The sequence below is a fragment of the Megascapheus bottae genome, chromosome 7, assembly GCF_031878675.1.
Source record: "Megascapheus bottae isolate mThoBot1 chromosome 7, mThoBot2.hap1, whole genome shotgun sequence".
NCBI lineage: Eukaryota > Metazoa > Chordata > Mammalia > Rodentia > Geomyidae > Megascapheus > Megascapheus bottae.
The window spans coordinates 9,624,968-9,649,127 of record NC_143515.1 but is presented as its reverse complement, the minus strand read 5'-3'; the positions used below and the strand labels follow the sequence as shown (position 1 = coordinate 9,649,127).

The window sequence follows — 24,160 nt, the reverse complement described above, 5'->3', positions numbered from 1 at the left end:
AGGTTCTGCTTTCCGCTTACTGAAAGTGTATTACAGTTCTAATACACTTTGCTATCGCTTTCATTATTTTACCAATCATGCCTGAATTTCTCTTTTGCCAGTATCAGAACAGAAGCGGTGGCCATCCCACCACACAACTAGAACAACAGAGACCTTATGTCTTGCTCTTTATCTCCACCCTTGACAAGAGTGGCACAAAGGCAACACTCCATAAATTTCTAACCATCAATGCACGTGCTCTAAGAAAAAAAAAAAAAAAAAAAGGGCAGTAACCACGACACTCCCACGGCCCCAAACCAAGGACTACTCCAGAAAAAGGCACGACGACGACTTCGTAAAGTTTCCTTTACGAAGAGAAATGGAGCAAAGGGTACCGCGCGGAGTCGATCTGAGGTCCGGGAGAGCGGGAGCAGACGCCAGAGCAGAGGCCTCTAGACTTAGGGAGCCCGGCGGTGCCTTCCCGCCCGCCCCCCGGCCTGCGCCCGGCCTGCGCCCGGCCTGCGCCCGGCCTGGCCCGGCCTGCGCTCCCCTACACGCGCCAGCCCGCCGCTGCCCCACGGAGAACTTGGACGAGCATTTCCGCGCTCCCCTCCCGCCCCAGCACGGCCCCAAGTCTCGCCCAGAACGTCACGACTCCCTCCCAGCCGGCCTCACCAGTGCCCGGAGGACCCATCTTGCCTTCTGCGTCGGAAGCGCTGGTTTTAAATTGCGCGCGTCCAGACGCCGCGGCGCGGTAACGGCTGCGTAACGTCACCCGAAGGCGGGGCCAAGTACGCGCCGGCGCAGAACGTCTCTGTCGGCCCTCAGAAAGCGTCGGCTGCGGTTTGGGATGGAGGTGTCCCGCGCTTACCACCCCTGGCTGGGCTCCGCTTCGTGGATACCCTGAATAGTACAAACACCCGCTTGTTCCCGGTGCTCCCCAAGGGCGAGGACTTGGCTTTCGTGGAATTTGCTTCCTAATGGGAAAGGAGATTACTGAGGAAACGAGGTTCATTTCCCCAACTGACCTAAGGATGGGGAGATGTGGGGCAGAGGGACATGACACCATGGTGAGATGTGGTCCAGGCGGGGGAGAACGGATGCAAAAGAGTATGTGCAATACATATGATGTGTGTGTATAATGTACAAGCGAATATGATGCATATATACATATTTTTAAAATAATAAATACCATTGTTCCCATCCATATTTTTTGCCAGTCCTGGGCCTGAGCACTGTCCTTGGACTTTCTCAAGGCTTAGCACTCTACCACTTGAGCCTCATCACCATTTCCAGCTTTTTTCTATGTATGTGGTACCGAGGAATCGAACCCAAGTCTTCGTGCATGCTACGTCCAACGCCACCCCCCCCAGCCATAGTCTTATGAAAAACTTCCTAAAAACTATCGAGTTCAATTCCTCAGTACCACACACATGGAAAAGTGGAAGTGGCACTGTGGCTCAAGTGGCAGAGCACTAGCCTTGAGGAAAAAGTGTCCCAAGGACAGTGCTCGGGGCCTGAGTTCAAGCCCCAGGACTGCCCCCCACCCCCCAAAAAAAAGCAAGCTGAGGGCTGGGAGTTTGGCCTAGCATACATGAAGCCCTGGGTTCAATTCCTCAGTACCACATACACAGAAAAAGCCAGAAGTAGTGCTGTGGCTCAAGTGGTAGAGTGCTAGTCTTGAGAAAAGCTCAAGGACAGTGCTCAGGCCCTGAGTTCAAGCCCCAGGACTTGGGGGAAAAAAAAGAAAACTTAGCAGAGCTGGGTACCCATGGCTCACATCTGTAATCCTAGCTACTCAGGCTTGGCACGAAAGTCCCATGAGAGTCTTATCTCCAGTTAGCCATCATAAAGCTGGAAGTGGCACTGTGGCTCAAAGTGGTAGAGAATTAGCCTTGAGCTGAAGATCTTAATGACAGAGCCTCAAGTCCCACATTCATCAAAAAAAAAAAAAGAAAAAGAAAAAGTGAGCAGAAACCAGACACTAGTGGCTCTGGCTAGTAATCCTAACTACTCAGGAGACTGAGCTCTAGAATTAAAGCTTGAAGCCAGACTCTGCAGAAGTAGAGGTGTGGCTCAAGTGTTAAGACTGCCAGCCTCGAGCAGAAAGAGCTAAATGACAGGGGGAGGGAAAGTGGGAGAAAACTAGGGTGGGGGTAACAATGTTCAACAAGAAATGTACTCATTACCTTACCTATGTAACTATAACCCCTCTGACATCACCCTTACAATTAAGTTGCCAGTCCTGGGCTTGAGCTCAGGGCCTCAGCACTGTCCTTGGATTTTCTCAAGGCTAGAGCTGTACCACTTGAGCCTCAGCACCACTTCCGGCTTTTTTCTATGTGTGTGGCACCGAGGAATCGAACCCGGGTCTTCATGCATGCTAGGCAAGCACTTTAACCACTAGGCCAAACTCCCGGCCCGACAATTAAGTTTTTAAAAAAAGCTAAAGGACATCAACCAGGCCCTGAGTTTGAGGCTCAGTACCAGCAAAAAGAAAAAAAGTGAGCAAAGTATAAAATGCTAGGCTGGGAGTTTGGCCTAGTGATAGAGTGCTTGCTTAGCATGCATGAAGATCTGGATTGGATTCCTCAATACTACATATGTAGAAAAAAACCAGAAGTGGTGCTGTGGCTCAAGTGGTAGAGCTCTAGCCTTGAGAAAGTCCAAGGACGGTGCTCAGGCCCTGAGCCCAAGCCTAAGACTGACAAAAAACAAACAAGCAAAAAGTATAAAATGCTATATCCATCCAACAACATCTGACCCTACAAATGGTATTATGTGAGGAACGGCCAGGACAGTTACCTTAACTATCCCTAAAATATCCTTTAATTTCTTGTAACATAAATGTTATTTTTTTTTGCCAGTCCTGGGGATTGAACTCAAGAGCTTGGACACTGTTCTTGGATACTTTTTGCTCAAGGTTAGCACTTGAGCCACAGCATCTCTTCCAGCTTTTTCTGTGTATATGGTTCCAGGGAATTAAACCCAGGGTTTCATGCATGCTAGGTGTGCACTCTACCACTAGGCCATGCTCCTGGCCCACATCTGTCATCTTTTATCATCTTTTACATTGTATGTCTCATCAAGGATATGCTATTGGCATTCAGAATGACACTTGGTATTTTGGGCTTACAGAGTATTTTGTTTTGCACCAGTCCTGGGGACTGAACGCAGGGTCTGAGCACTATCCTTGGGCTTTATGACTTGAACCACAGCACCACCTCTGGCTTTTTCTTTCCTTCTTTCTTTCTTTCTTTCTTCCTTGAAGAACTTTTTGAACTTTGTGCCTGGGTGCTGTCCCTGACCACTTCTTCTTTTCTAGTGGTTAATTGGAGATAAGAATCTCAAGGTCTTTCGTGCCTGGGCTGGCTTTGAACCTTGATTCTCAGATCTCAGTCTCCTGAGTAGCTAGGATTACAGGTGTGAGTCCCCACACCTGACTACTTCTGGCTTTTTCTGTGTATGTGGCACCAAGGAATAGAACCCAGGTCTTTGTGCATGCTAGGCAAGCACTCTTCCTACTGGGCCAAACTCCCAGCCCCAGCTTTACGGAGTTTTAAGTCAGCTTTATGCTTTGGCTGGATACCCCTGAGCCATGTCTCCATCTCTGTTTTGTTTTTCTGGTTATGTGGTACCAAAGAATCAAACCCAGGGCTTTGTGCATGCTAAGCAAGCACTCTACCATGAGGCCACATTCCTGGTGTGACTGACATGGTGTGACTTCTGACTGACATGTGCTACATTGTCTATCCATCCCCTCCAAAATGTCACCTCCATGAAGACTAAGCTGTCTCTGCTACCATTGATTTCCCAGGTCCCAATGCTAAATTAACAATTGTTTAAGTATGTACTGAATTAGCAAAGGGGGAAGACCTTACATTCTGGACTGAGGCCCTGGTTTCAATACTCAGACTTCTCCCCACCTACTACAATTTAAAAAAAAAAAAAAAAAAAAAGGCCTGGAATGTGGCCTACTGGTAAAGTGTTCACCTAGCATGCATGAATCCCTGGGTTCAATTTCTTCATACCACATACTCAGAAAAATCCAGAAGTGCTGCTGTGGCTCAAGTGGTAGAGCACTAACCTTGAGTAAAAAGTGTTGAAGGACAATGCCCAGGCCCTGAGTTCAAGTCCCAGGACTGACTGGCAAAAAAAAAAAAAAATCCTAGGTTCCAAAGGCTAAATTCCCTGGGCCTCATTATCTTCCCCAATATAAAAATGGGAGCAAGGCGTTTGGCCTAGTGGTAGAGTGCTTGAAGACCCAGGTTCGATTCCTCGGTACCACATATATAGAAAAAAGCCAAAGGTGGTGCTGAGGCTCAAGTGGTAGAGCTCTAGCTTGAGAAAGTCCAAGGACAGTGCACAGGTCCTGAGCTCAATCAAGCCCAGGACTGGCAAAAAAGTAAAAATAAATTAAAATTAAAAAATAAAAACGGCAATTTCCTCTTCAGTGAGCTTTATGAATTATTAGGTAACAAATTCCCTACAAGCATATAGTATGCCCAGTATACAGTAGGGTCCCAAGATTATTGGCACGTGTGTGCCTGTACTGGGACTTTCCCCTTTAGATTTTTTTTTTTTTGCCAGTCCTGGGGCTTAAACTCACGGCCTCGGAACTGTCCTTGGGCTCTCTCAAGGCTAGCACTCTACCACTTGAGCCACAGCACCACTTCCACGTCTTTTCTGTGTATGTGGTACTAAGCTTCATGCATACAAGGCAAGCAGTCTACCATTAGGCCACGCTCTTGGCCCTCCTCTTAAATTTTTCACTAAGGGAAAAAGGCTGCCTGGCACTCTACCGCTCGAGCTTCAAACCTCCACCTCTTTTTTTTTTTTTTTTTTTTTAAAGTTCATTGGAGTTGAGTCTCACAGACTTTTCTGTCTGAGCTGGTTTTGAGCCTTGATCCTCAGCTCTCAGCCTCCCAGTAATACAGGATTAAGGTATGAACCAAACACCCTGCTTAACTTGATGGATTCACTTGAGGAAAGTAGGAACCGGTACAATCTCTTTTCAGGCTTCCTTGTTTTCACTAAAAATTGAGAGAGTACTAGGCGACAATGAGTTAGGAGCTCCTAAAGAACTTAGAACCCCTGCCAGAAGAAGGCTGCTAGGTGACCCACAAGGTTCTGTGACAGAAATGGACTAACTGGGGCCAGGAGTGTGGCCTAGTGGTAAAGTGCTTACCTAGCATGCATGAAGACCAGGGTTCGATTCCTGGGTACCACATACATGAAAAAAGCAGGAAGTGGTTCTGTGGCTTAAGTGATAGAGCACTAGCCTTGAGAAAGCCCAAGATCAGTGCTCAGGTCCTGAGCTCAATCCCCAAGTCTGACAGAGAAAAAAAAAAAAAAAAGGCTGACGGCAGGGCTCCTGCGTGCACAGGGAGACACAGCCTGCTTCATCTCCAGTGTCTGTGAGCTAGGCATTCCTAGAACAGACAGGTTTTTCATGTCCTGTTCTGAATGCTATCTTTGTTTTAGAGTTTAGGCTACTACAGAGAGTGCCAAAAGATTGAATGATTTGTCAGTGATATCAGTGGCATTCAAAGTTAATTCCTGTTTGTAAAAAAGTGGTGGGGCCCCTCCCCATTCCTAGGCTTCCAGAAAAGCCATACTGGAACTATCCCTTCCCCATTGTACTCTCCCAGATTCTACTTTCCCTGAACCCAGAGGGAACAGACTTAGTTTAGGAGATGAATAATCAAGTTAACTGGCTACCAAGCAACCTTCTTTAAATTTACTGTTATTCCAGCCTGTAGCTGGCTTGTCATAACGTATTCCTGATATAAACCACCAAGTCACTGGAACAACATATAATCAAAATGTCTTTGCATTCATTTTGGCCTTTGAGAAAATGCTTTTAATTTTTGAATGTGATAGGAAATTCTTGACCTAAATACTGGGCTAAGAGCCAACAATTTGTCTTCTACAGCTCCCCCAAAAGTAATACATCCCATATTTTAAAATAGTGCTTTTTGCTTTCTTTTTTTTTTGCTTGCTCTTTGCTTTTCACAGTACTTTTACCCCTAAATCTTGTTTAAAGATTGTCATTGGTACAAATACTTTCTCTAGATTTTGCCACTTATTAGCTCTGTTGACCACAGGAAAGTTGTATGCCCTTTTTGTGCCTGTTTTCTCATGTAAAATAAAAGGGATTGGTGAATTTGTCAAATGAGGATTAAACAAATTGCCAGATGTAAAGAAGTTAGAAGTGTCAACCCCCAAGGACAATGCTTAGTGAATTCAAGTATTCCCATTGCTAGAACAGTGTTATATCCTGGGGGCTCGCCAGGTTTTGTTTCAGAATAAAGGTTAACTTCCTATCTGGAGAGATTTCCCTTTAATTGTGAGAGTATTCCCAGAGCACTGCAGGTCTGTTCTTTCCATTACTACTTGTTTTTTTCTGTACTGTTTCTTGTACCTTCTGCCCCACCCAAGCTGACTCTTCTCTTTGTAATCTCCTACCCCCTCATAACTTCATGTTTTCTATTAGAGTAGAAACCACCATGCAGACCTATTCCCTTTTTTCTACCAGACTTATAGAGCTTAAGCATGTTATTCGAAGCCATTAAGATCTTTTGATTTAGTCAATATTTTGGTTTGGGTATTTGGGCCTAAATGTTCCTTAGCATTCCGAATTGTTCTTTCCTGGCTACTGGCCATGCCACTGGGAAGCCACAGGGAAGACTGGTTTAAAGGACATTGAGAAACACCAGGACGAACAGGATGGAGCTGTCAGGGTGGCATGAACTTCTTGTGAATAGCATTGAAGGATGCTTACATTCAGTGTTTGACTACAAGGATTCCAAGTTATATAGAAAATTACCTCCTTTATTGACTGGGAATTAAGATGCCAGCAAATGATTTCCTAAACAACCACAAAAAAATACATATGGATACTTTAAAAACTGAGATCCCACCAGTTTATAAAACCATTGCATCTTACCTTGAAAGCAGTACCGGCAGAAACAGTAGCTTTCACGCAGATGGATTTCCACATATTGATAGTTTATGGAATACGTCAATTTTCTTTTCAGAGGGAAGAGTGTGAGGTTCACTAGAAAAACACTAAGGGCATCTGCCACTCCATCCCCACCCCAACTCCAGTCAAATTCAGAGCCAGCAACTCCTCCCCAGCAGCTCTTCTTGGCAATGCAGGATAGAAACATTGATATGCCCCGAAACAACCACACTCACAACTATCTTAACCTTCTTCCTCGGAGTGCTCAAAGTCTTTAGAGAAGAGAAAAATACACCAATCTCTAGAATCAGGACTCAATTAAGAGTTGAACTACTTTACAGTCCCTTCATGTGGTCCAGCTCTTGAACATGGCGAGGTCCCTGAGCTCTTCAGCTCAAGGCTATTGCCCTACCCCTTGAGCCATAGCCCCACTTCCCATTTTCTAGTGATTAATTGGATATAAGATTCTCACATTCTTTAGTGCCCAGGCTGGCTTTGAACCTCAATCCTCAGATATCAGCCTCTTGAGTAGCTAGGATTACAGGCGTGAGCCACCGTGCCTGGCCCCATGACTGTGATTTCTTACAAGCATAATTCAAATGTCATTTTTGAAAAGGAAATTCATAGTTATAACAAGAAACACATAGCTACATATGGTAGCCAAACCTTTCCATTGAACAAACCAAGTAACTATTATCTAGAGTCCTCAGAAAGGTTTTTTTTTCTCATGCAGGGCTTTATTATGACACTTCTAGGCACTGAAAAGGTCATCAGTTGTTCCCTGTCTTATGAATTACAGGAAATTTATCATCTCCAATTATGGCTCAGGCATCCTTTGACTTAATGCTTGTGAATCAGTTGCTAACAAATATTTGAGGGATAGTGAGACTTTTCTCAGATGCCCCAGGCAAAATGGGACTAATTAAGAAAATGGAGCCACATGCCAATAGCCCAAACCTGTAATCCTAGCTACTCAGGAGGCTGATATCTGAGGATCGTGGCTCAAAGTCAACTGTGGCAGGACAGTCTGTAAGACTCTTATCTCCACCTAACCAGTAGAAAACCAGAAGTGGTACTCTCTTTGGTAAAGCACTAGCCTTGAGCAAAAGAGCTCAGGGATAGAGCCCGAGCCCTGAGTTCAAACCCCATGACCAACAGCAACAACAACAAAGAAGAAAATGGAAAATAAACATGTTGGTTATATTTTCAAAACAGTGAAGGTATGAACAATCAGATCCAAAAGTATGAGAAGTTGCCTTCACAGCATGAGAAGTTACCTTCACAGTATTTGGGATAGAGTGAAATGCCATCAACGTGAATGGTATTTAAACAGTTCAAGAAAACCAGTTCACAAACACACATTCACATACAAGGAGTAAGTTAGAAAAGAGGTATTCTCGTTCTCTTCAGCTTCCAGTGTTGATAGAGAAACAACTTCCTAAGATCTTAACTCAACAGCATGATATTCCCAGAAGAACTGTTTTCTTGGGCTATCTTTGGGTCAAGATGAAAGTTTAGACTAAGGAAATCTCAGCCCCGCCCTCCTCAGCCTCACGCACTCCATCCTAGCAAAGTGAAGATCACATATACCACTGATATATGTGAAAAAATAAACTCTTTTGCAGCCTGAGGAATCAGAAAACCTCCTCCCATTTTTTTAATGGCCTTTATATTAACGTGCTCCAGCCAGTGGGGCACAGGGCAGCGTTTTCACCTGGGTCAGAAGGTTGTGGAATTCCTCCACTGCCTGTGAGTGTGCCACAGGATTTAGCACAAGATGTTGGAAGAGATTGACAGGATCAGCATCCCGAAATGTCTTAGGGATTGGGATAGTCAGGGGCAGATAGGTATTTCCAATGAGGAAATGGTGGAGAGACCTCTGCTGGATACCACGGCCCAAAAACCACAGAAGGTCCTGGAGCCTCTGAGAAAGTTTGGTATGCTCCCAGTCTGTTAGGGGCAGCCGTAGCAACAGGTGCATGAGGGCTGTTTTGAAGTGGTAGGAGGTAAGGATGGGGCCGGAAGCCCCCGTGGGAAGGTTCTGGTGGTCCCAGAGACTCAAAATGATTTGTAGGCACTTGAGGTGGCATGTGTTCTCGGGAGCAAAGCGCCCTACCAGCTTCAGGAACAAGTGTTCACAGGCTGCAACGGACTCAGGCCAGTCCACGCTGGTGAGCTGTTCTTGCCCAGAGACCTGACTCACCAGGTAGACCAAGGTATCTTCCCGCTGCACTCCCAGGACCAAGTTGATTAACAGAAAGCGACCCGAGCGGTAATCCAACCTAAGATTGCAGGAGGTAGAAGAGGGTGGGAGACTGAGCTTAAAGTCATACTTATGGGCTACCAGGGCCCAAGCATTTCCCACCATGTTCCGGAACCACTTCACAGTCTTATACACATCCAGGTGACAGCCTGTGCAGAAAGCAGCTTTCATAGAGTTGGTACACTTGTCCGAGGGCAGCGAACGGTCCCTGTGGTGGTGCACCAGGCACAACACATCCCCTAGGACTTTCTCACGCTTGCACATACATTCAGACTCTACCCGTACACAACCACAGCGGTGGCCAAGCGCTGGATACCTCATCTCCAAGATAAACATCGTGCCCTGGGGTGGAACAATAGGCACCAGGATATCAAATTTCTGGGTCTCATGGAGGGTTCCCCACTTCTCAAAGGCAGCCCCAATGCCCAGGCAGTCCTCTAACTGGGGATGAGCCTCCTGGCGGGTGAGTGCCCGACAGGCCTCAATGAGATCATCCACAAAGCTCTCCACAAACTCACAGGTGCCAGGCAGGTCCCGAATGGCATTTTGGACATAGTGTTTGTAAAACAATTCCAGGGCCTCCTGGGAAGGGAAGTCAGTGAGCCAGTTGTACATAGTGACAGGCACAATGCGGACTTCCTCCTCCTCATCATCACTGCTGGACTCAAAGGCTGGCTCATGTTGCATGTTCTGTCTCAGGAGCTCAAAGATGAGGAAAAGGCAAAAGAGGCCAGCGTTCCAAAGGTTTCCTAGCATCCAGCCCAGAGGACCCTCCTGGCCTTCAGCCTGAAATGGCCACTTCATGTCTTTCTTCCCCAGCACTAACTGGTCACTGGATGCGTCTCCTCTCCAGAAATTCTCGGCCTTCTGTTTTCGCTCGGCTGCTCGCTTTCTCTCTTCAAATTCTGACTCTAACTGCCGCATCTCCTCACTCATTCGCTTCTCCAGCTGCCGACTCCTGGCTAGTGTATCCAGGTCCATCCGGTCACTGACCATCAGGGGGTGATGAACAACATACATCACTGCCAAGAACAGCAGGCTTATCACAGCCATGGAGGCCTCTGCATCTGAAGAGGGAGGAGGAGGGTAGGGATCAGTGATGATCTTCTAAATGTATCTGCTCTCCAGCGCATATTCCCCAGAGCCCAGCCTAGAATGATAAACGTCAGCTACTCAGGAGGAACAGAAAGCTCACAGAGCTAGGCTTGGACAGAGCAAATGTGGTCTGCCTAGGAGGAGATTGGGGGGAAAGGGAGAGACAGTAGGATGTGCTTCTCTGTCTTTCTACTGCTTGCCTTCCACATGATATGGATGGTATTTAGGCTTCCAAAGGATAGACATGGGATGGTTTTTATTCCACTGTAGGACAGGGAGGAGGGCCCTTACTGTGGGGTGGCCTCACCAGACTCATCAGTCCACCTTGGGCACCAGAAATGCCCTGTGGATCCGAGGTTCTCCCTTCCACAGGCAGAAAGCACTGTGTCTGCCTGGGCAACCCCTTTCCTTGTCCCCAAGCGGCCAGTCCTAGGCAGCATCCCACTTCCTCTGTGACTTCACAGTTCTCAGAATTCTGCTCGCCCCATGTCATCAAACCACTCAGCCACACCCCTCTGCCCAGTGGGCTCCAGTGAGGCACAGCTCCTGCCATTTCGTTGGGACTGTGTCCTCGCTTGTCCTCAGGTGGCTGCCCTGTGTCCAACTCTACTCTCTCCGCCCAGGAAATTGCCTGCAGAAGGCTTACCAGGGGGACTCTCTGGACAGCCCACAGTGGGAGTTCTGCTACTTCCCCACCCACTGCTGAAGCCCCAAGCTCTGGCCCTCACCCCAATAGTTCCCAACCTTCTGGGCTTACTGAGATGTGGGGACTGCACCCTGTGAACACTGAAGTCAGGTGATGGGCTCTCTCTCCAACTTTTAGAACTTGGTCTTGCTTGCGTCACCGCAGTCTCCAGGATCTCTGTGAAAATTTACAAAGCTATAGGCCAGGGTTTTGACTCAGAAGGAGGCCCCTCTGCCCTCCCCCTCCATGTATTACTTCCCCAAACTCCATACTCCCCCTACCTGGGCCACACTAAGGACCCACCTCTTCTCGGGGGTTTCTCCCAGAACCTGGGACCAGGTTACTCACCTCGGTGTCAGCCGGAACAGGGTCTTAAAGAAACAGTACGGCCTGACCACCGCTGCGTTCTTCCTGGCGGGATACGAGTTGCGGGTTCATCGCCGGGACCATCCTCTGGAGCGGCCCCGACCCCCTTGCCTGGGGTACAGGTCATACTTGTCCGAGCGTCTGATGGTCCGTATGCGGGCGGTGGGCCCCGGGGAAGCCCTAGCATGCGGAGTGAGGCTCCGGGGCGCGGGCTCCGGGCGCGGACTCCGGGCGGCGGCGGCTCCCGCCCTCCGGGCCCCGCCCCGCCCCGCCAGCTCCGCCCTCCGGGCCCCGCCCCGCCAGCTCCGCCCTCCGGGCCCCGCCCCACCCCGCAAGCTCCGCCCCCGGAGCTGGGTGCCGGCCCGCCGGGAGGAGCCCCGCCCCTCCTCTTGCACTCGCGCCCCTCCGCCTGCAGCCAACGACCTGGAATCGGAGCGGGGAGCAGAAGCTCTGCTGCGCCTTCCTGGTGACACCAGAGAGCTTGTAGTAGTGTGCGCTGTCAGTTCGGGGAGAACGAATACTTGGGGAATTTAGGCGTGAGGATGGTGGTGCCGAAACTAGGAATTGACCACGGAAAGCTGTTCTCACTTTGGTCAAGCTCTGAGCTGAGGAGCAGGACATGAGCTGTTTTCACCACCTTGAATGTACCCATTAATTCCCAGTTCATGCTCAGACTCGGGTGTCTTTCTCGAACCCTTTTCTCCAATTCAACTGAATTATGAATGGGCCAGATAGCACCACCAGTCGTGGCTTCTGACCTTTCTGGCCATTCACTAGTCAAGGTGGAGTAAGAATACCAAGCAGCTCAGTTGATTACCTGAGTATATAAAAAAAGAACTTTTTTTTTTTTTTTTTGCCAGTCCTAGGGCTTGAACTCAGGGCCTGGCCACTGTCCTTGAACACTTTTTGCTCAAGGCTGCCACTGCTCCATGCGTGGTAGGTGAGCATTCTACCACTAGGCCACACTTCCAGCCCCAGGACAACTTTTTTTTTTGGTCGGTTGTGGGGCTGGAACTCTGGGTCTAGCCCCTATCCCTGATCGCTTCAGCTCAAGGCTATCACTCTACCACTTGAACCACAGCACCACTTGAAAGAGGACTTTTTTAAAGTCTGTTGTGTGGCTTGAACTTGGCCTGAGCACTGTCCCTGAGCTCTTCAGCTCCAGGTTAGTGCTTTACCACTTTGAACCACAGTACCACTTCTGGTTTTCTCATGGTTAATTAGAGATAAGACTTTTGTGCCTGGGGTTGGCTTGAACCAGGATCCTCAGATCTGAGTCTCCTGAGTTCCTAGTATTACAGGCATGATCTACTGGTGCCCAGCAAAAGAGAACTTTAGAAAGTATTGAAGCTGGATATGTCTTATCAGGAATTAAACCAACAGAATGGGTTTTCTGAAACAGTAAGAACATCTTCCCTCTTTCTGACCTAAGTCATGTTAATGTGTCCAAGGAGAAAAGGAAGTGATACTAAATACTAAAATCAGTCTTCTGAAAGATAAATAAAGCTCTAGCTCTTCTATAGTAACACTGTAGAAGAATTCCCAAACAACTGGGACAGTACCTTCAAAACAAAAAAAAATTGATCTACTCATGCCGATAATCCTAGCTACTCAGGAGGCTGATATCTGAGAATCACTGAAGAAACCAGCCTGGTCAACAGACTTTTTTTTTTTTTTGACAGTCCTAGGGCTTGAACTCAGGGCCTGGGCACACTCCTTGAGCTTTTATAAGGCGAGTGCTCTACCACTTGAGTCACAGCACCACTTCTAGCATTTTCTGTATATGTGGTACCAAGGAATCAAACCCAGGGCTCCATGCATGATAGTAAGCATTCTACCACTGGGTCACACTCCAGGCCCTGTTAGATTCTTATCTCCAACAAATTACCAAAAAATCCAGAAATGGAGCTGTGGCTCAAGTCGTAGAGTGCTCGTTTTGAGCAAAAGAAGCTCAGGGGGGGCAAGAGTTTGGCTTAGTGGTAGAGTGCTTGCCTAGCATGCACGAAGATCCAGGTTTGATTCCTCAGTACCACACACATAGAAAAAAGCTGGAAGTGGTGCTGAGGTTCAAGTGGTAGAGTGCTAGCCTTGAGAAAGTCCAAGGACAGTGCCAAAGCCCTGAGCCCAAGCCCAGGACTGGCAAAGAAAAAAAAAAGAAAAAAGAAGCTCAGGGACAACAAATAAAGCATAAAATTTAATGTTAATAATTGTGGAGCAAGAAAGAATGCTAACCAATAGTGACAAAACATTCAAAAGTTAAGCCAAGCACCATGGATCACACCTGTAATCCTAGCTACTCAGGAGGCCAAGATCTGAAGATCTCGGTTCAAAGCCAGCTCCGGCACTAAAGACTATGAGAGAATTATGTCCAATTAACCACTAGAAAACCAGAAGTGGTACTATGGTTCCAGGAGAAGGTCAGTAGCCTTGAGCTGAAGAGCTCAGGGACGTACAACACAGGGCTGAGAGTTTGGTCTAGTAATAAAATGCTAGAGTGCTTACTTAACATGCACAAAGACGTAGGTAAAATTACTAGGTACTGCATACATAGAAAAAGCCAGAAGTAGTGCTGTGGCTCAAGTGGTAGAGCTCTAGCCTCGAGAAAGCCCAAGGACAGTGCTCAGACCCTGAGTTCAAGTCCCAGGACTGGCACCAAAAAAAAGTAGAACACAAATTTTTTTTCAATACTAGGGCTTGAACTCAGGGCCTGGGCACTGTCCCTGAGTTCTTTTGCTTAAGTACCACTTCTAGTTTGGGGGTGGTTAATTGGAGATGAGTCTCACTAACTTTTCTGCCTGGGCTGGCTTTGAAACACAATCCTCAGATCTCAGTCTCCTGAGTAGCTGGGATTATAGGCGTCAGCCACCAATGCCTGACTTTACTGTCTTTGTTTTATTTTATTTTGTGGCACATGGGGCTTGAACTCTGAGCCTGGGCACTGTCCCTGAGCTCTTCAGTTCAAGGCTACCACCCTACCTCTGGAGCCACAGTACCATTTCCCTCTACTGTCTTTTTATTTATAATATGACAACTCTGGAATGAGAAAAATTATGTTTCAATGTGCAAAAGCTAAAATATTAAAAATACCTGTTTATACATGTGTCACTGTGGCCAAATCAAGGTTATTTTAAAAATGATTGTTGCCAGGAACCCATGGCTCATTCCCGTAATCCTAGTTTCTCAGGAAGCTGAGTTCTGAGGATCACAGTTCAAAGCCAGCCCTGACCATTAAAAAGCCAGAAACAGAGCTGTGGCACAAATGAGTGCTCAGGGACAAGGCCCAGGCTCAATGTTCAAGCCCTAAGACCAGCCAAGAAAAAAAAAATCGAAGTCACAGTTAAAGAACCAGTAATCTATTTAAACATCCACAAAAATAAAAACAAAAACAAAAAACTTAAATCAGAAAATATTGCTTGGCCTATTTTTTTTTTAAATCTTCAGGAGCAACTGTTGGCTTAGGCAGTAGAATAGAATACAAAGTTATTTAAACACCTCATTTATCATGGTAATTGGGGATTGTATGTAAATGGAGAATGAAAGTAGGTTGTGAAACGTCTATTTTTTTGTTTTAACAATTCAACTCAATTATTGTGAGTGTTTACCCTGGTTAAGCAAGATAACATAGTAGCTTTTCTCCCCCCCCAAATATATTTATTTTAAAAAGTTGGGGTCAGGAGTTTGGCTTAGTAGTAGAGTGCTTGCCTAGCATGCATGAAAACCTGGGTTCAACTCCTCAGTACCACATACACAGAAAAAAGCTGGAAGTGGTGCTGAGGCTCAAGTGGTAGAGCTCTAGCCTTGAGAAAGTTCAAGGACAGTGCTCAAGCCCTGAGCTCAAGCCCAGAACTGGACAAAAAAAAAATGTAAATGTACTACCTAGAAAGTTAGAGAAGTTAAGTTCAAGCCCTAGTCCTCCCCCATGCCCCCCACAAAAAAAGACGCTGTTGAAGCTGGGCTTCCAGTGGTCCACACCTCTCATCCTAGCCACTCAGAAGGCTGAGTCCTATGACCTCTTTGAAGCCAGCCTGGGCAGAAAGGTCTGTGAGACCCATTTTCAATTAACCAACTGTGCCTGGCCCTACCTAAATTTAAAGCAGATTTAACTTCTGAGTTCAAACTACACTTCTAGCAAAGGGGTTCAAATATCAGTGCAAGTAGAACAGGAACTTCCATATCTCAAAATTTACCTAATTTTGCAATTGAAAAACTTTCAGCTAACTTAATTAGAAATGCTTAGTTTTCAGTGTAATAAGGTACTAAAAAGCTAATATCAGAATCTATATAAATACTATACAAAGCTGGGCACAGTGGCTCACGTCTGTAATCCTACCTACTCAAGAGACTGAGATCTGAAGATCGTGGTTCAAAGCCAGCCTGGGTACTAAAAAGTCCACGAGACTCTTATCTCCAATTAACCACCAGAAAACTGGAAGTGACACTGCGGTTCAAGAGGTAAAGCAGTAGTCTTGAGCTGAAGAGCTCAGGGACAATGACGACCACCACCACCAAGAACAACAACAACAACAAACAAACTAAAAACGACCATCTTAGCCAGATGGTAGTGGTTCATGCCAATAATCCTAGCTACTCAGAAGGCTGTGATATGAGGACAGCAATTCAATGATGTCCTGGACAGGAAAGACGATGAGAGCCTTACCTCCAATTAACCACCAAAAAAGCCATAACTGTGGCTCAAGTGATAGAGTGCCAGCCTTGCACAAAGAAGCTAAGCAACATCAGGCCCTGAGTTCAAGTATGACATGAAAGAAACAAAGAAACAAAGAAAGGAAGGAAAAGGGAAGGGAAAAGGAAGGGAAAGGAAGAAAAGAAAAAGTCTTTCTGACCTGCACTCCTGTCTCTCATCTCCCTCCTTTTCTAACGCAAGTCACAGAAATCAGGTGGGTCAAAGAAACTATAACTTTCCCCCAAGCCAACCATAAAACCTAGAATTATTATGTTAACCTTCTCCATCCTTTCTGACTCAAACTGGCTGTAAAGAAATTCTCTGATGTATCCTTGTCTAGTAGTAGGTCATAAAGACCTTTATTCTAGAGGGGCCTTGCCCCATACCCGGAAGGAAGAAATTCGAGAGGTCCAGAAGAATCTGAACAGACAGGCTTTGCTAGGTTTCCCTACTCTGGTTATTATGCGATTTTACCATTTTGTTCAATCACATTTCTACATAGCTGTCCCCACTTCAACATAGCTAATCTAAAATAGACTCTGTGTCTTTGGGTCTTTATGTTGATGATCCCTATGTCACATAAAACTCTGAGTAAGAAATCTGTTCTGCTTTTGTTACCCTGTCTGTTATAAGAGCACCCCTTTGCCTTCCTTTTACCTGTGAACACGGAAACATTTACTATTTGGGTCAGTGTGGATGTTTGAACTCAAGCATTTAAGTCATTACCACTTGAGTCATGTCCCCAGCCCTTTTTGCTTGAGCTACGTTTTCTTTTTTTAATGCCTGGCCTGTGATTCTCCTGCTCACCTGTCAATCATAGTTGGAATAACAAGCACGGGTTACCAGGCCCAGCTTTTTATTGACATGGGTATTGATCGGCATTGATGGCATATATTTTTGCTCGGAGTGGACTGAAGCCATTTCCTCCTGAGCCTAATCTCTTGAGTACCTGGGATTACAGGCATGAGCCGAAACGGCGGTGGCATGTTTAGCCTGGTATGGCAGGAGATGGTTGATGTCTGGTTGCGCCCTGGTGGCCCTGCCAGATTTCCAGGGCCTCCCTCCGCCGGGACCCGCCTGGGTGCCCACGGCCGCACCCTCTCCTCGGGTTGGCCTTTCCCGTGCCCTCCAGACGGCAGCCCAGCCGGGACACCGCCCCGACCCCGCGACACCCTGGAGAATGGGTGGGAGGGGGAAGAGTGGGGCGCGCAGTTGCGAGGCCACTCAGAGGGTGCGAGCCAGCGTTCCCCGCATTGCATAGATAAGCACGATGCTTTTGCACAGTTGGCATGCCGGTCTACACTTGTGGGGATTCAGCCAGAGGCCGCCGTCATCACCATTAGCAATTGCTTTTCTTCTCCCAGGATCACAGGTAACCTGTTATCTAATTTGTCAATCGTGACAGCGAAGACCAGTTTGAACTCAGGGCCTGAGCCCTGTCGGTGGACTTTCTCAAGGCTAGAGCTCTACCATCTGAGCCACAGCACCACTTCCAGCTTTTTCTATGTGGTACCGAGGAATGGAACCCGGGTCTTCGGGCATGCTAGGCAAGCACTCTACCACTAGGCCGAACTCCCGGCCCGAGGACCAATTTTTAATTTGGAACTTCATTCAAATGAAAACTTTCATAATGTAATTTCCAGGATGCCCTTAACCGGTCCACACAACGTGGCCGGAGCTGAGCTGGTCCTTTCTCAAGGCGACCTCTCTCGGCCGGATCTGCAAACGACAGCCACGGCTGCAGGGCCCAAGAGAGCCGGGCGGGAAGAGCGAATTGGGACTCCGGCAGGGTTCGGGCCCCGCCTCCAGGCAGCAGCCCCGCCCCCGGCAGCAGCCTGGCCGCTGGCTGCAGTCCTGCCCCCAGACAGCTGCCCCAGCCCCGGCGGCAACCCTGCTCCTGGCAGCAGCCCTTCTGTCATGCTCCTGGAACCCTTTACACTGCCTAGTCCAGCCTCGCACCAGAGGATGGAGAAACCTTTTGGCTGATTCTAGTACCTTAAACCCAGAGGTGGTGCTTTCCTTTATGCAGCTTGGCCGATGAAGGGGAGACATCTCCAGGAGCCAAACTTGTGAGCACTATAAGCTACATGCTTACTGGGACCCAGAAAATTCCCAACCTCCAGAGCCTCTGTATGTTTATCTGACAGACATAGCCCAATATGTTTAGACCCAGCTCTCAGATTAGTCACCAACTCCTAGGCTTGAACTAAGCACTGGGCCCTGTCCCTGAGCTTTTGTGTTCAAGGCTGGCACTCTGCCACTTGAGCCACAGCTCCATTTCTGGCTTTTTGGAGAAGAAGTCTTGCTGATTACAAGCATGAGCACAAGCATCCTGCAACTCAACAATATTGTAAAATAGTTTAGAGCCAGGCGTGGTGGCTCATGCCTATAATCCTAGCTACTTAGGAGGCTGAGATCTGAGGATCACGGTTCAAAGCCAGTACGAGCACTAAAGACTATGAGATATCTGCAGTTAACCACTAGAAAATGGGAAATGGGGCTGTGGCTCCAGGGGTAGAGCAGTAGCCTTGAGCTGAAGAGCTCAGGGACAGTGCTCAGGCCTAGAGTTCAAGCCCCATGACCAAAAAAAAAAAGTTTAGAAACTAAAACTTTACTCCAAAACCTTGTAACTAGGCCAGAGAGTTTGGCCTAGTGGTAGAGTGCTTGCTACTTAGTACTGAGGAATTGAACCTAGGGTTTCTTGCATGTTAGGCAAAGATTCCACCACTAAGCCACATTCCCAGCTAATGGAACAGAGGTTATTGATCATTTTTAGAGGGTGGCAGCATGCTTAATCACCAGTATCTCAAGCTGTAAACCTCAGAAAGCTGAGGAGAAAGCTACTCAGCTGATTTCTGAGAATCATGGTTGGAAGCCAACGAGCAGAAAAGCCTATGAGACTCCTATCTCTATTGACCATAAAAATGGGAAGTGGAATTGTGGTTCAAGTAGAGAACTCTAGCCTTGAGCGAAATGCTAAGAGGCAGAGCCAGGTCTTAAATTCTAGCCCCAGTAATAGCGCTCCCCCCAACAAAAAAAGCAACATAATGTACACCTAGACACGAATAAAGTCACCAAAAAGTGATCTACAAATTGAATGGGAACACTATCAAAATCCCTAAAACAGGGGCCAGGAGTTTGGCCTAGTGGTAGAGTGCTTGCCTAGCATGCACGAAGACCTGGATTCAATTCCTCAGTACCACATACATTAAAAAAAATTTTTTTTAAAAGCTGGAAATGGTACTGTCGCTCAAGTGGTACAGTGCTAGCCTTGAGAGAGCCCAAGGACAGTGGTCAGGCCCTGAGTTCAAGCCCCAGGACTGGCAAAAACAAAACAAAAACCCAACTTTATTGTAGTTGGAGACAAGGCTCAGTTAATGAAGCAGCACCTAATGAGCAAAAGTGTCAGGCACAAAGTTCCGAGTCCTATTCTCAAACCAAACCAAACCAAACACTTTAGAGATGGTGTATACACTGTAAGATTCCTTAATACTGTGAATCTCGATACTTCGTATTTATAACCAGAATTGTGTACGAATCAAGTAGTTTTGGAACATTTGTATGGGACAGTGCCCAGGCCATCGTAGGTCAGATTTGGATGAAGAGATTTTCATTGTGATGGAATTCCTTTGGCTTTTTACATCCTACTTACTTATTCACTCAAAAGCAAACATACAAACGAGAAGCAAGCCTTCAGCTGTAAAATGCCACCCTCGAGGAGGGAAGTGACAGACTGGGAGGTGTTGGGATAAATCAAGTCCCCGTCCTCGGGGTGTGGTCTTGCAGGGGGGCAGCCCCGTCACCCACGTCCTGGGCGCGGGTGGGGGGACCAGCCACAGGATGACAGACGACTGCGAGCACAGCGGGCCCTCGCTCAGGTCCCTTCCGAAGGCGTTTCCGGGCAGGGCTTTGGGGCGGGCCGGGTGAAGGTCCAAGACGGAAGAGAACCCCACACGCGGCTGCTTCTCCGAGGTCTGCGTCGCCGCTGGCCAGCGTCTCGGAACCGGGGACTCACAAACCCCGCCCCTTGGCGGTCCGTGCTCACCGGAAATACGCTCTTTCAGCGCGACCCGGAAGCCGAAGGGAGTCCATCCGGTGCGTCCGTCGTGCGTCGCCTCGGCTCGGCGCGAGCCGTTTGCTGGCCGCGGCTGTTCACGGTGTGGAACGCTGAGGGTCCCGGGCAGTCGCAGCGATGGCGGACGTGACTGCTCGCAGCTTGCAGTATGAGTACAAGGCGGTGCGTGTGGCCTCGGGGATGGGAGACTCCGGGCGCTAGAGGGCGGTGCGGGCGGGGTGGTGGAACGGAGTTTGAGTCTGAAGGCCTCTGAAAGAGCCATGAAAGCCAGGGGAAAATCGGGGTCCGGGTAGAGGTTGGGTTGCACGGCAGAATAACTCCAGTGGAGTTTGGGGTACGTGAGATAGGCTAGGAGCTCTCTGCGAGGGGTCCTAACAGCTCTCTCCGGGCTAAACCCGTCCCTTCCACTCGTTTCCCCCTCCAGCTTAGCACGTTCCCAACGTGCGGGATTTTGTTAACACGATCAAGAAATACTCAGTGGGTTAGACAGCTCTAGTCTCACACATATTGTTATATAATGTCATTTTTTTAAGGAAAAAACCCTTTTATTTTTGATTAAAGATATTAACACTTGGTTGCCACCATCCTTCCAACACCTTGGGTCCCTGTGATATAGGAACTGACCTTTCCTCTGTGGAGGCTTTGATAATGTGTGTTATTTTCAGAACTCCAATCTTGTACTCCAAGCTGACCGCTCTCTCATTGACCGGACCCGTCGGGATGAACCAACAGGAGAGGTGTTGTCCCTGGTTGGGAAATTGGAGGGCACCCGTATGGGAGATAAAGCTCAGCGTACCAAACCACAGATGCAGGAGGAAAGAAGAGCCAAGTAGGTACCAAGGGAATACTATTAAATAACTTGTTGTGTTTGGGGTTTTTTTTTTTTGCTTTTGTTTTTGTTTTTGCTTGGACTCTGGGCCTAAGCACTGTCCTTCAGCTTTCTTAACAATAGAGTTCTGCCTCTTGAGCCACAGCACCACTTCTGGCTTTTTCTGTGTATGTGGTACGGAGGCATCAAACCCGGGTCTTTGTGCATGCTGGGCAAGCACTCTACCACTAGGCCAAACTCTAGGCTGAGATGTCTTTTTTTTTTTTTTTTTTTTTCCAGTCCTGGGCTCTAGCTCAGGGCCTGAACCCTGTCCTTGGACTTTCTCAGGACCAAACTCCCGGCCTGGAGATGTCATTTTTAAGCTAATGAAGAACATGTCTCATAACTTACAGTGAGACAATGATGGGACTTCCTTTCGCTAGCTCATAAATAAGTGTTCCTATAAATGATTAAGGCCTATAAAAGTGCCCATAAGCCAGGTGCTGGTGGCTCACACCTGTAATCCTAGCTACTCAGGAGGCTGAGATCTGAGGATCACAGTTCAAATCCAGTCTGGGCACTGAAGTCAGTGAGACTTATCTCCAATTAATTACCAGAAAACAGAAGGTGGCGCTGTGGCCTAAGTGGTAGAGCGCTAGCTTTGTCCTGATGAGCTCAGGGACAGTGCCCAGGCCCAAAGTTCATGCCCCATGACTGACCGAAAAAAAAAAAAAAGAGCCTATAAATGATAAAGTGGGAATCATTTTCTGGGGTTCAAGTTACTTTCTTCAAATATTAGATACATGAAAAAGAGAGTGGGCTTGATCTAGTCTTGCCTTGAAGAAAAGTTCTGCCATCCAGCAGCATATCATGTATTCATTAGGCGAAGAAAGCGTGATGAAGACCGACATGACATCAATAAGATGAAGGGTTATACTCTGCTGTCAGAAGGCATTGATGAGATGGTGGGCATTATCTATAAGCCTAAAACTAAGGAGACCCGGGAGACCTATGAGGTGCTGCTCAGCTTCATCCAGGCTGCTCTTGGGGACCAGGTGAGGCAACAGTGGGTGAGGCCATCTGCTTGGAAAGTGAGATGGTTACAACTGGAAGGCTCTAGAAGAATCTTCCCTGGGATGAGCTGGAATTAGCTACTAATGGCTGGGTACTTTATGTCAAACACCAGGAATTAATATTCATTTTCCATCTTCTGGAAGATGTAAGTTTCCTAAGTATTTGTATTTGTATTTGGGAGGCATGATGTGAATCCAGGTAGTTTATCTTTTGAACCTACCATAGTCGCTATACATCTATGACTACATTAGAGGCCTTATGAGTTTTTTTCTACAGATTCTGGGGGTTAAACTGTCCTTGTGCATTGGCTTGGCATTTTTTGCTCATGGCTGAAGATCCTATCACTTGAGCCATATGTCCAGTCCTGTATGAATCTTTGAGAGTCTCTTGTAGGTGGATAATAGAAGAAGTAGGGACAGTTACTCAAAGTGTATCAGGATAGTAGAAGACTGCTAAGTGGCTGGGTGCTGTGGCTTATGCCTGTAATCCTAGCTACTTGGGAACCTGAGGTCTGAGATTATAGTTCAAAGCCAGCCTGGTCTGAGAGACTCTTATCTCCAGTTAACTACCAGAAAACTGAAAGTGGCACTGTGGCTGTAGGGTGGTAGCCTTGAGCTGAAGAGTTCAGGGATAATGTCCAAACCCAGAGTTCAAGCCCCCCCCCCAATAACAAAAAAAAAAACCAAAAAAGACTTAAGTGACCCCTATCACCTAAAAATATGAGACAAATTATTGTGATATCTGTTCTCTGTTTCTAAGGACTAACTAATTAAAGTTTTTCTCCCTCTTTAAATAAAAAAAACCAACACAACTTTTGTGTGTGGTTTTAGGGATTGAACTCAGGGTTTCTCACATGCTATATACTTGCTCTACCATTGAGCTATATCCCCAATCTTATAGTAGTTGTTTAAAAACCAAAACAATAGCTCAGTCATTTTGAAAAAGTAATCAGCAAATCAACATTAATGAATATGATTAGAGCCTGGGATACTGCAGGGTTTGAAGTGACATGGTTTTTTACCTCTTACTTTCACAAAAGCTGGTTAGTGATATTCTATGTTTCATCATTTTAATTTTTCTTTTTTGGCCTCTAGCCACGTGATATCCTTTGTGGGGCAGCTGATGAAGTCCTAGCTGTCCTGAAGAATGAAAAACTTCGGGACAAGGAAAGGCGAAAGGAGATTGACCTGCTGCTGGGTCAGACAGATGATACCAGATACCATGTACTAGTGAACTTGGGCAAAAAGATCACAGATTATGGTGGAGACAAGGAAATCCAAAATATGGGTAATTGAGCTCTTGGTGTCCTGAATTTATAAACTGGTTGTTGTTGGTCTGTGTGTTTTTTAGGATCATTTGTTGAAAGACTTGACTGTCTGGGATTTGAACTCAGAGCTTAGTCCTTGCTCAGCTTGTTTGACTTGACACTATACCATTTGAGCCATTTTGAGTCATGCCTCCAACCTGGCATTTTTTTTTTTTTCAGTTTTGTTAGTCATGGGCTTGAACTAAGGGCCTGGGCACTGTCCCTGAGCTCTTTCGCTCAAAGCTAGAGTTCTACTACTTTGAGTCACAGTTCTACTTTCAGGTTTTTTAAGTGGCTAGTTGGAAATAAGAATCTCACAGGGACTGTTCTGCCCAAGCTGACTTTAAACTGTGATCCTCAGATCTCAGCCTCCTGGGTAGCTAGGATTATAGGCATGAGCTAACAGCTTAGGCATTGCTGGTTATTTTGGGAGATGGAATGTAGCAGACTTTTCTGATTAGACTGGGTTCAAACTATAGTCTTCCAAATCTAAGCCTCTGAGTAGCTAGGATAATAAATGTAAGCTACTGGTGCCTGCCTAATTTTGAAGAATTAGGAGTGATAAACACTAGAATTTCTTAATTCAAGTAACTATTTCTTGCTCTAGGACCTTTTTATTGTGTAGAATATAGAAGAGAACTATGTAGGCCCTGTGGGTGAGCATGCTTTACAGGTCTGAATGTAGATGGGCAGGTTTGAGATAGCCTTTCTGTTAATAGCATGTGTCAGTGTTTAATGACTTTCTTTTATCATTTAAGATGATAAATATCCTTAGACTTTAGTTTGGAAAAGCAAGTGATGCAGTTGGGGAGGAATTTGAGGCTGATACCTGTTTAACCATTCACTGTCATCTTTTCATCT

The 24,160-nt window shown here is 46.8% G+C and overlaps 3 protein-coding genes across 5 annotated transcripts in view; 1 reads left to right on the top strand and 2 right to left on the bottom strand.

Moving 5' to 3' along the window:
* Window positions 1-716, bottom strand: part of Ncaph (non-SMC condensin I complex subunit H) — a 37,536-nt gene extending 36,820 nt beyond the window's left edge. Inside the window, exon 1 of the mRNA XM_090336105.1 lies at window positions 655-716. Within this exon, the coding sequence (XP_090192231.1) occupies window positions 655-673 (19 nt within the window). The 5' untranslated portion in view covers window positions 674-716. The remainder of the gene's footprint in view (window positions 1-654) is intronic.
* Window positions 717-7,855: 7,139 nt separating this feature from the next.
* Itpripl1 (ITPRIP like 1) lies at window positions 7,856-11,584 on the bottom strand. 3 transcript variants are annotated; one of them, XM_090336412.1, is made up of 3 exons: window positions 11,335-11,584; window positions 11,046-11,163; window positions 7,856-10,273 (listed from the first exon to the last, which is right to left on the bottom strand). In XM_090336412.1, exon 3 carries the CDS (start codon window positions 10,257-10,259, stop codon window positions 8,616-8,618), a length of 1,644 nt encoding a protein of 547 aa, XP_090192538.1. In that variant the 5' UTR covers window positions 10,260-10,273; window positions 11,046-11,163; window positions 11,335-11,584; the 3' UTR covers window positions 7,856-8,615. The 3 variants fall into 3 exon arrangements, with proteins under 3 accessions (XP_090192538.1, XP_090192537.1, XP_090192539.1); XM_090336411.1 differs by having other exon boundaries at window positions 11,059-11,163; window positions 11,335-11,583; XM_090336413.1 differs by lacking the exons at window positions 11,046-11,163; window positions 11,335-11,584 and adding an exon at window positions 10,609-10,709.
* An 8,581-nt stretch (window positions 11,585-20,165) lies between these two features.
* The window catches only part of Snrnp200 (small nuclear ribonucleoprotein U5 subunit 200), a 34,644-nt gene continuing 30,649 nt past the window's right edge, over window positions 20,166-24,160 (top strand). Inside the window, exons 1-4 of the mRNA XM_090336409.1 lie at window positions 20,166-20,273; window positions 20,777-20,940; window positions 21,803-21,974; window positions 23,088-23,280. Of these exons, the coding sequence (XP_090192535.1) occupies window positions 20,229-20,273; window positions 20,777-20,940; window positions 21,803-21,974; window positions 23,088-23,280 (574 nt within the window). The 5' untranslated portion in view covers window positions 20,166-20,228. The remainder of the gene's footprint in view (window positions 20,274-20,776; window positions 20,941-21,802; window positions 21,975-23,087; window positions 23,281-24,160) is intronic.

Coding starts and splice junctions, on each gene's coding strand:
- Itpripl1 (XM_090336412.1), bottom strand. CDS start 10,259: ATGGCTGTGATAAGCCTGCTGTTCTTGGCAGTGATGTATGTTGTTCAT.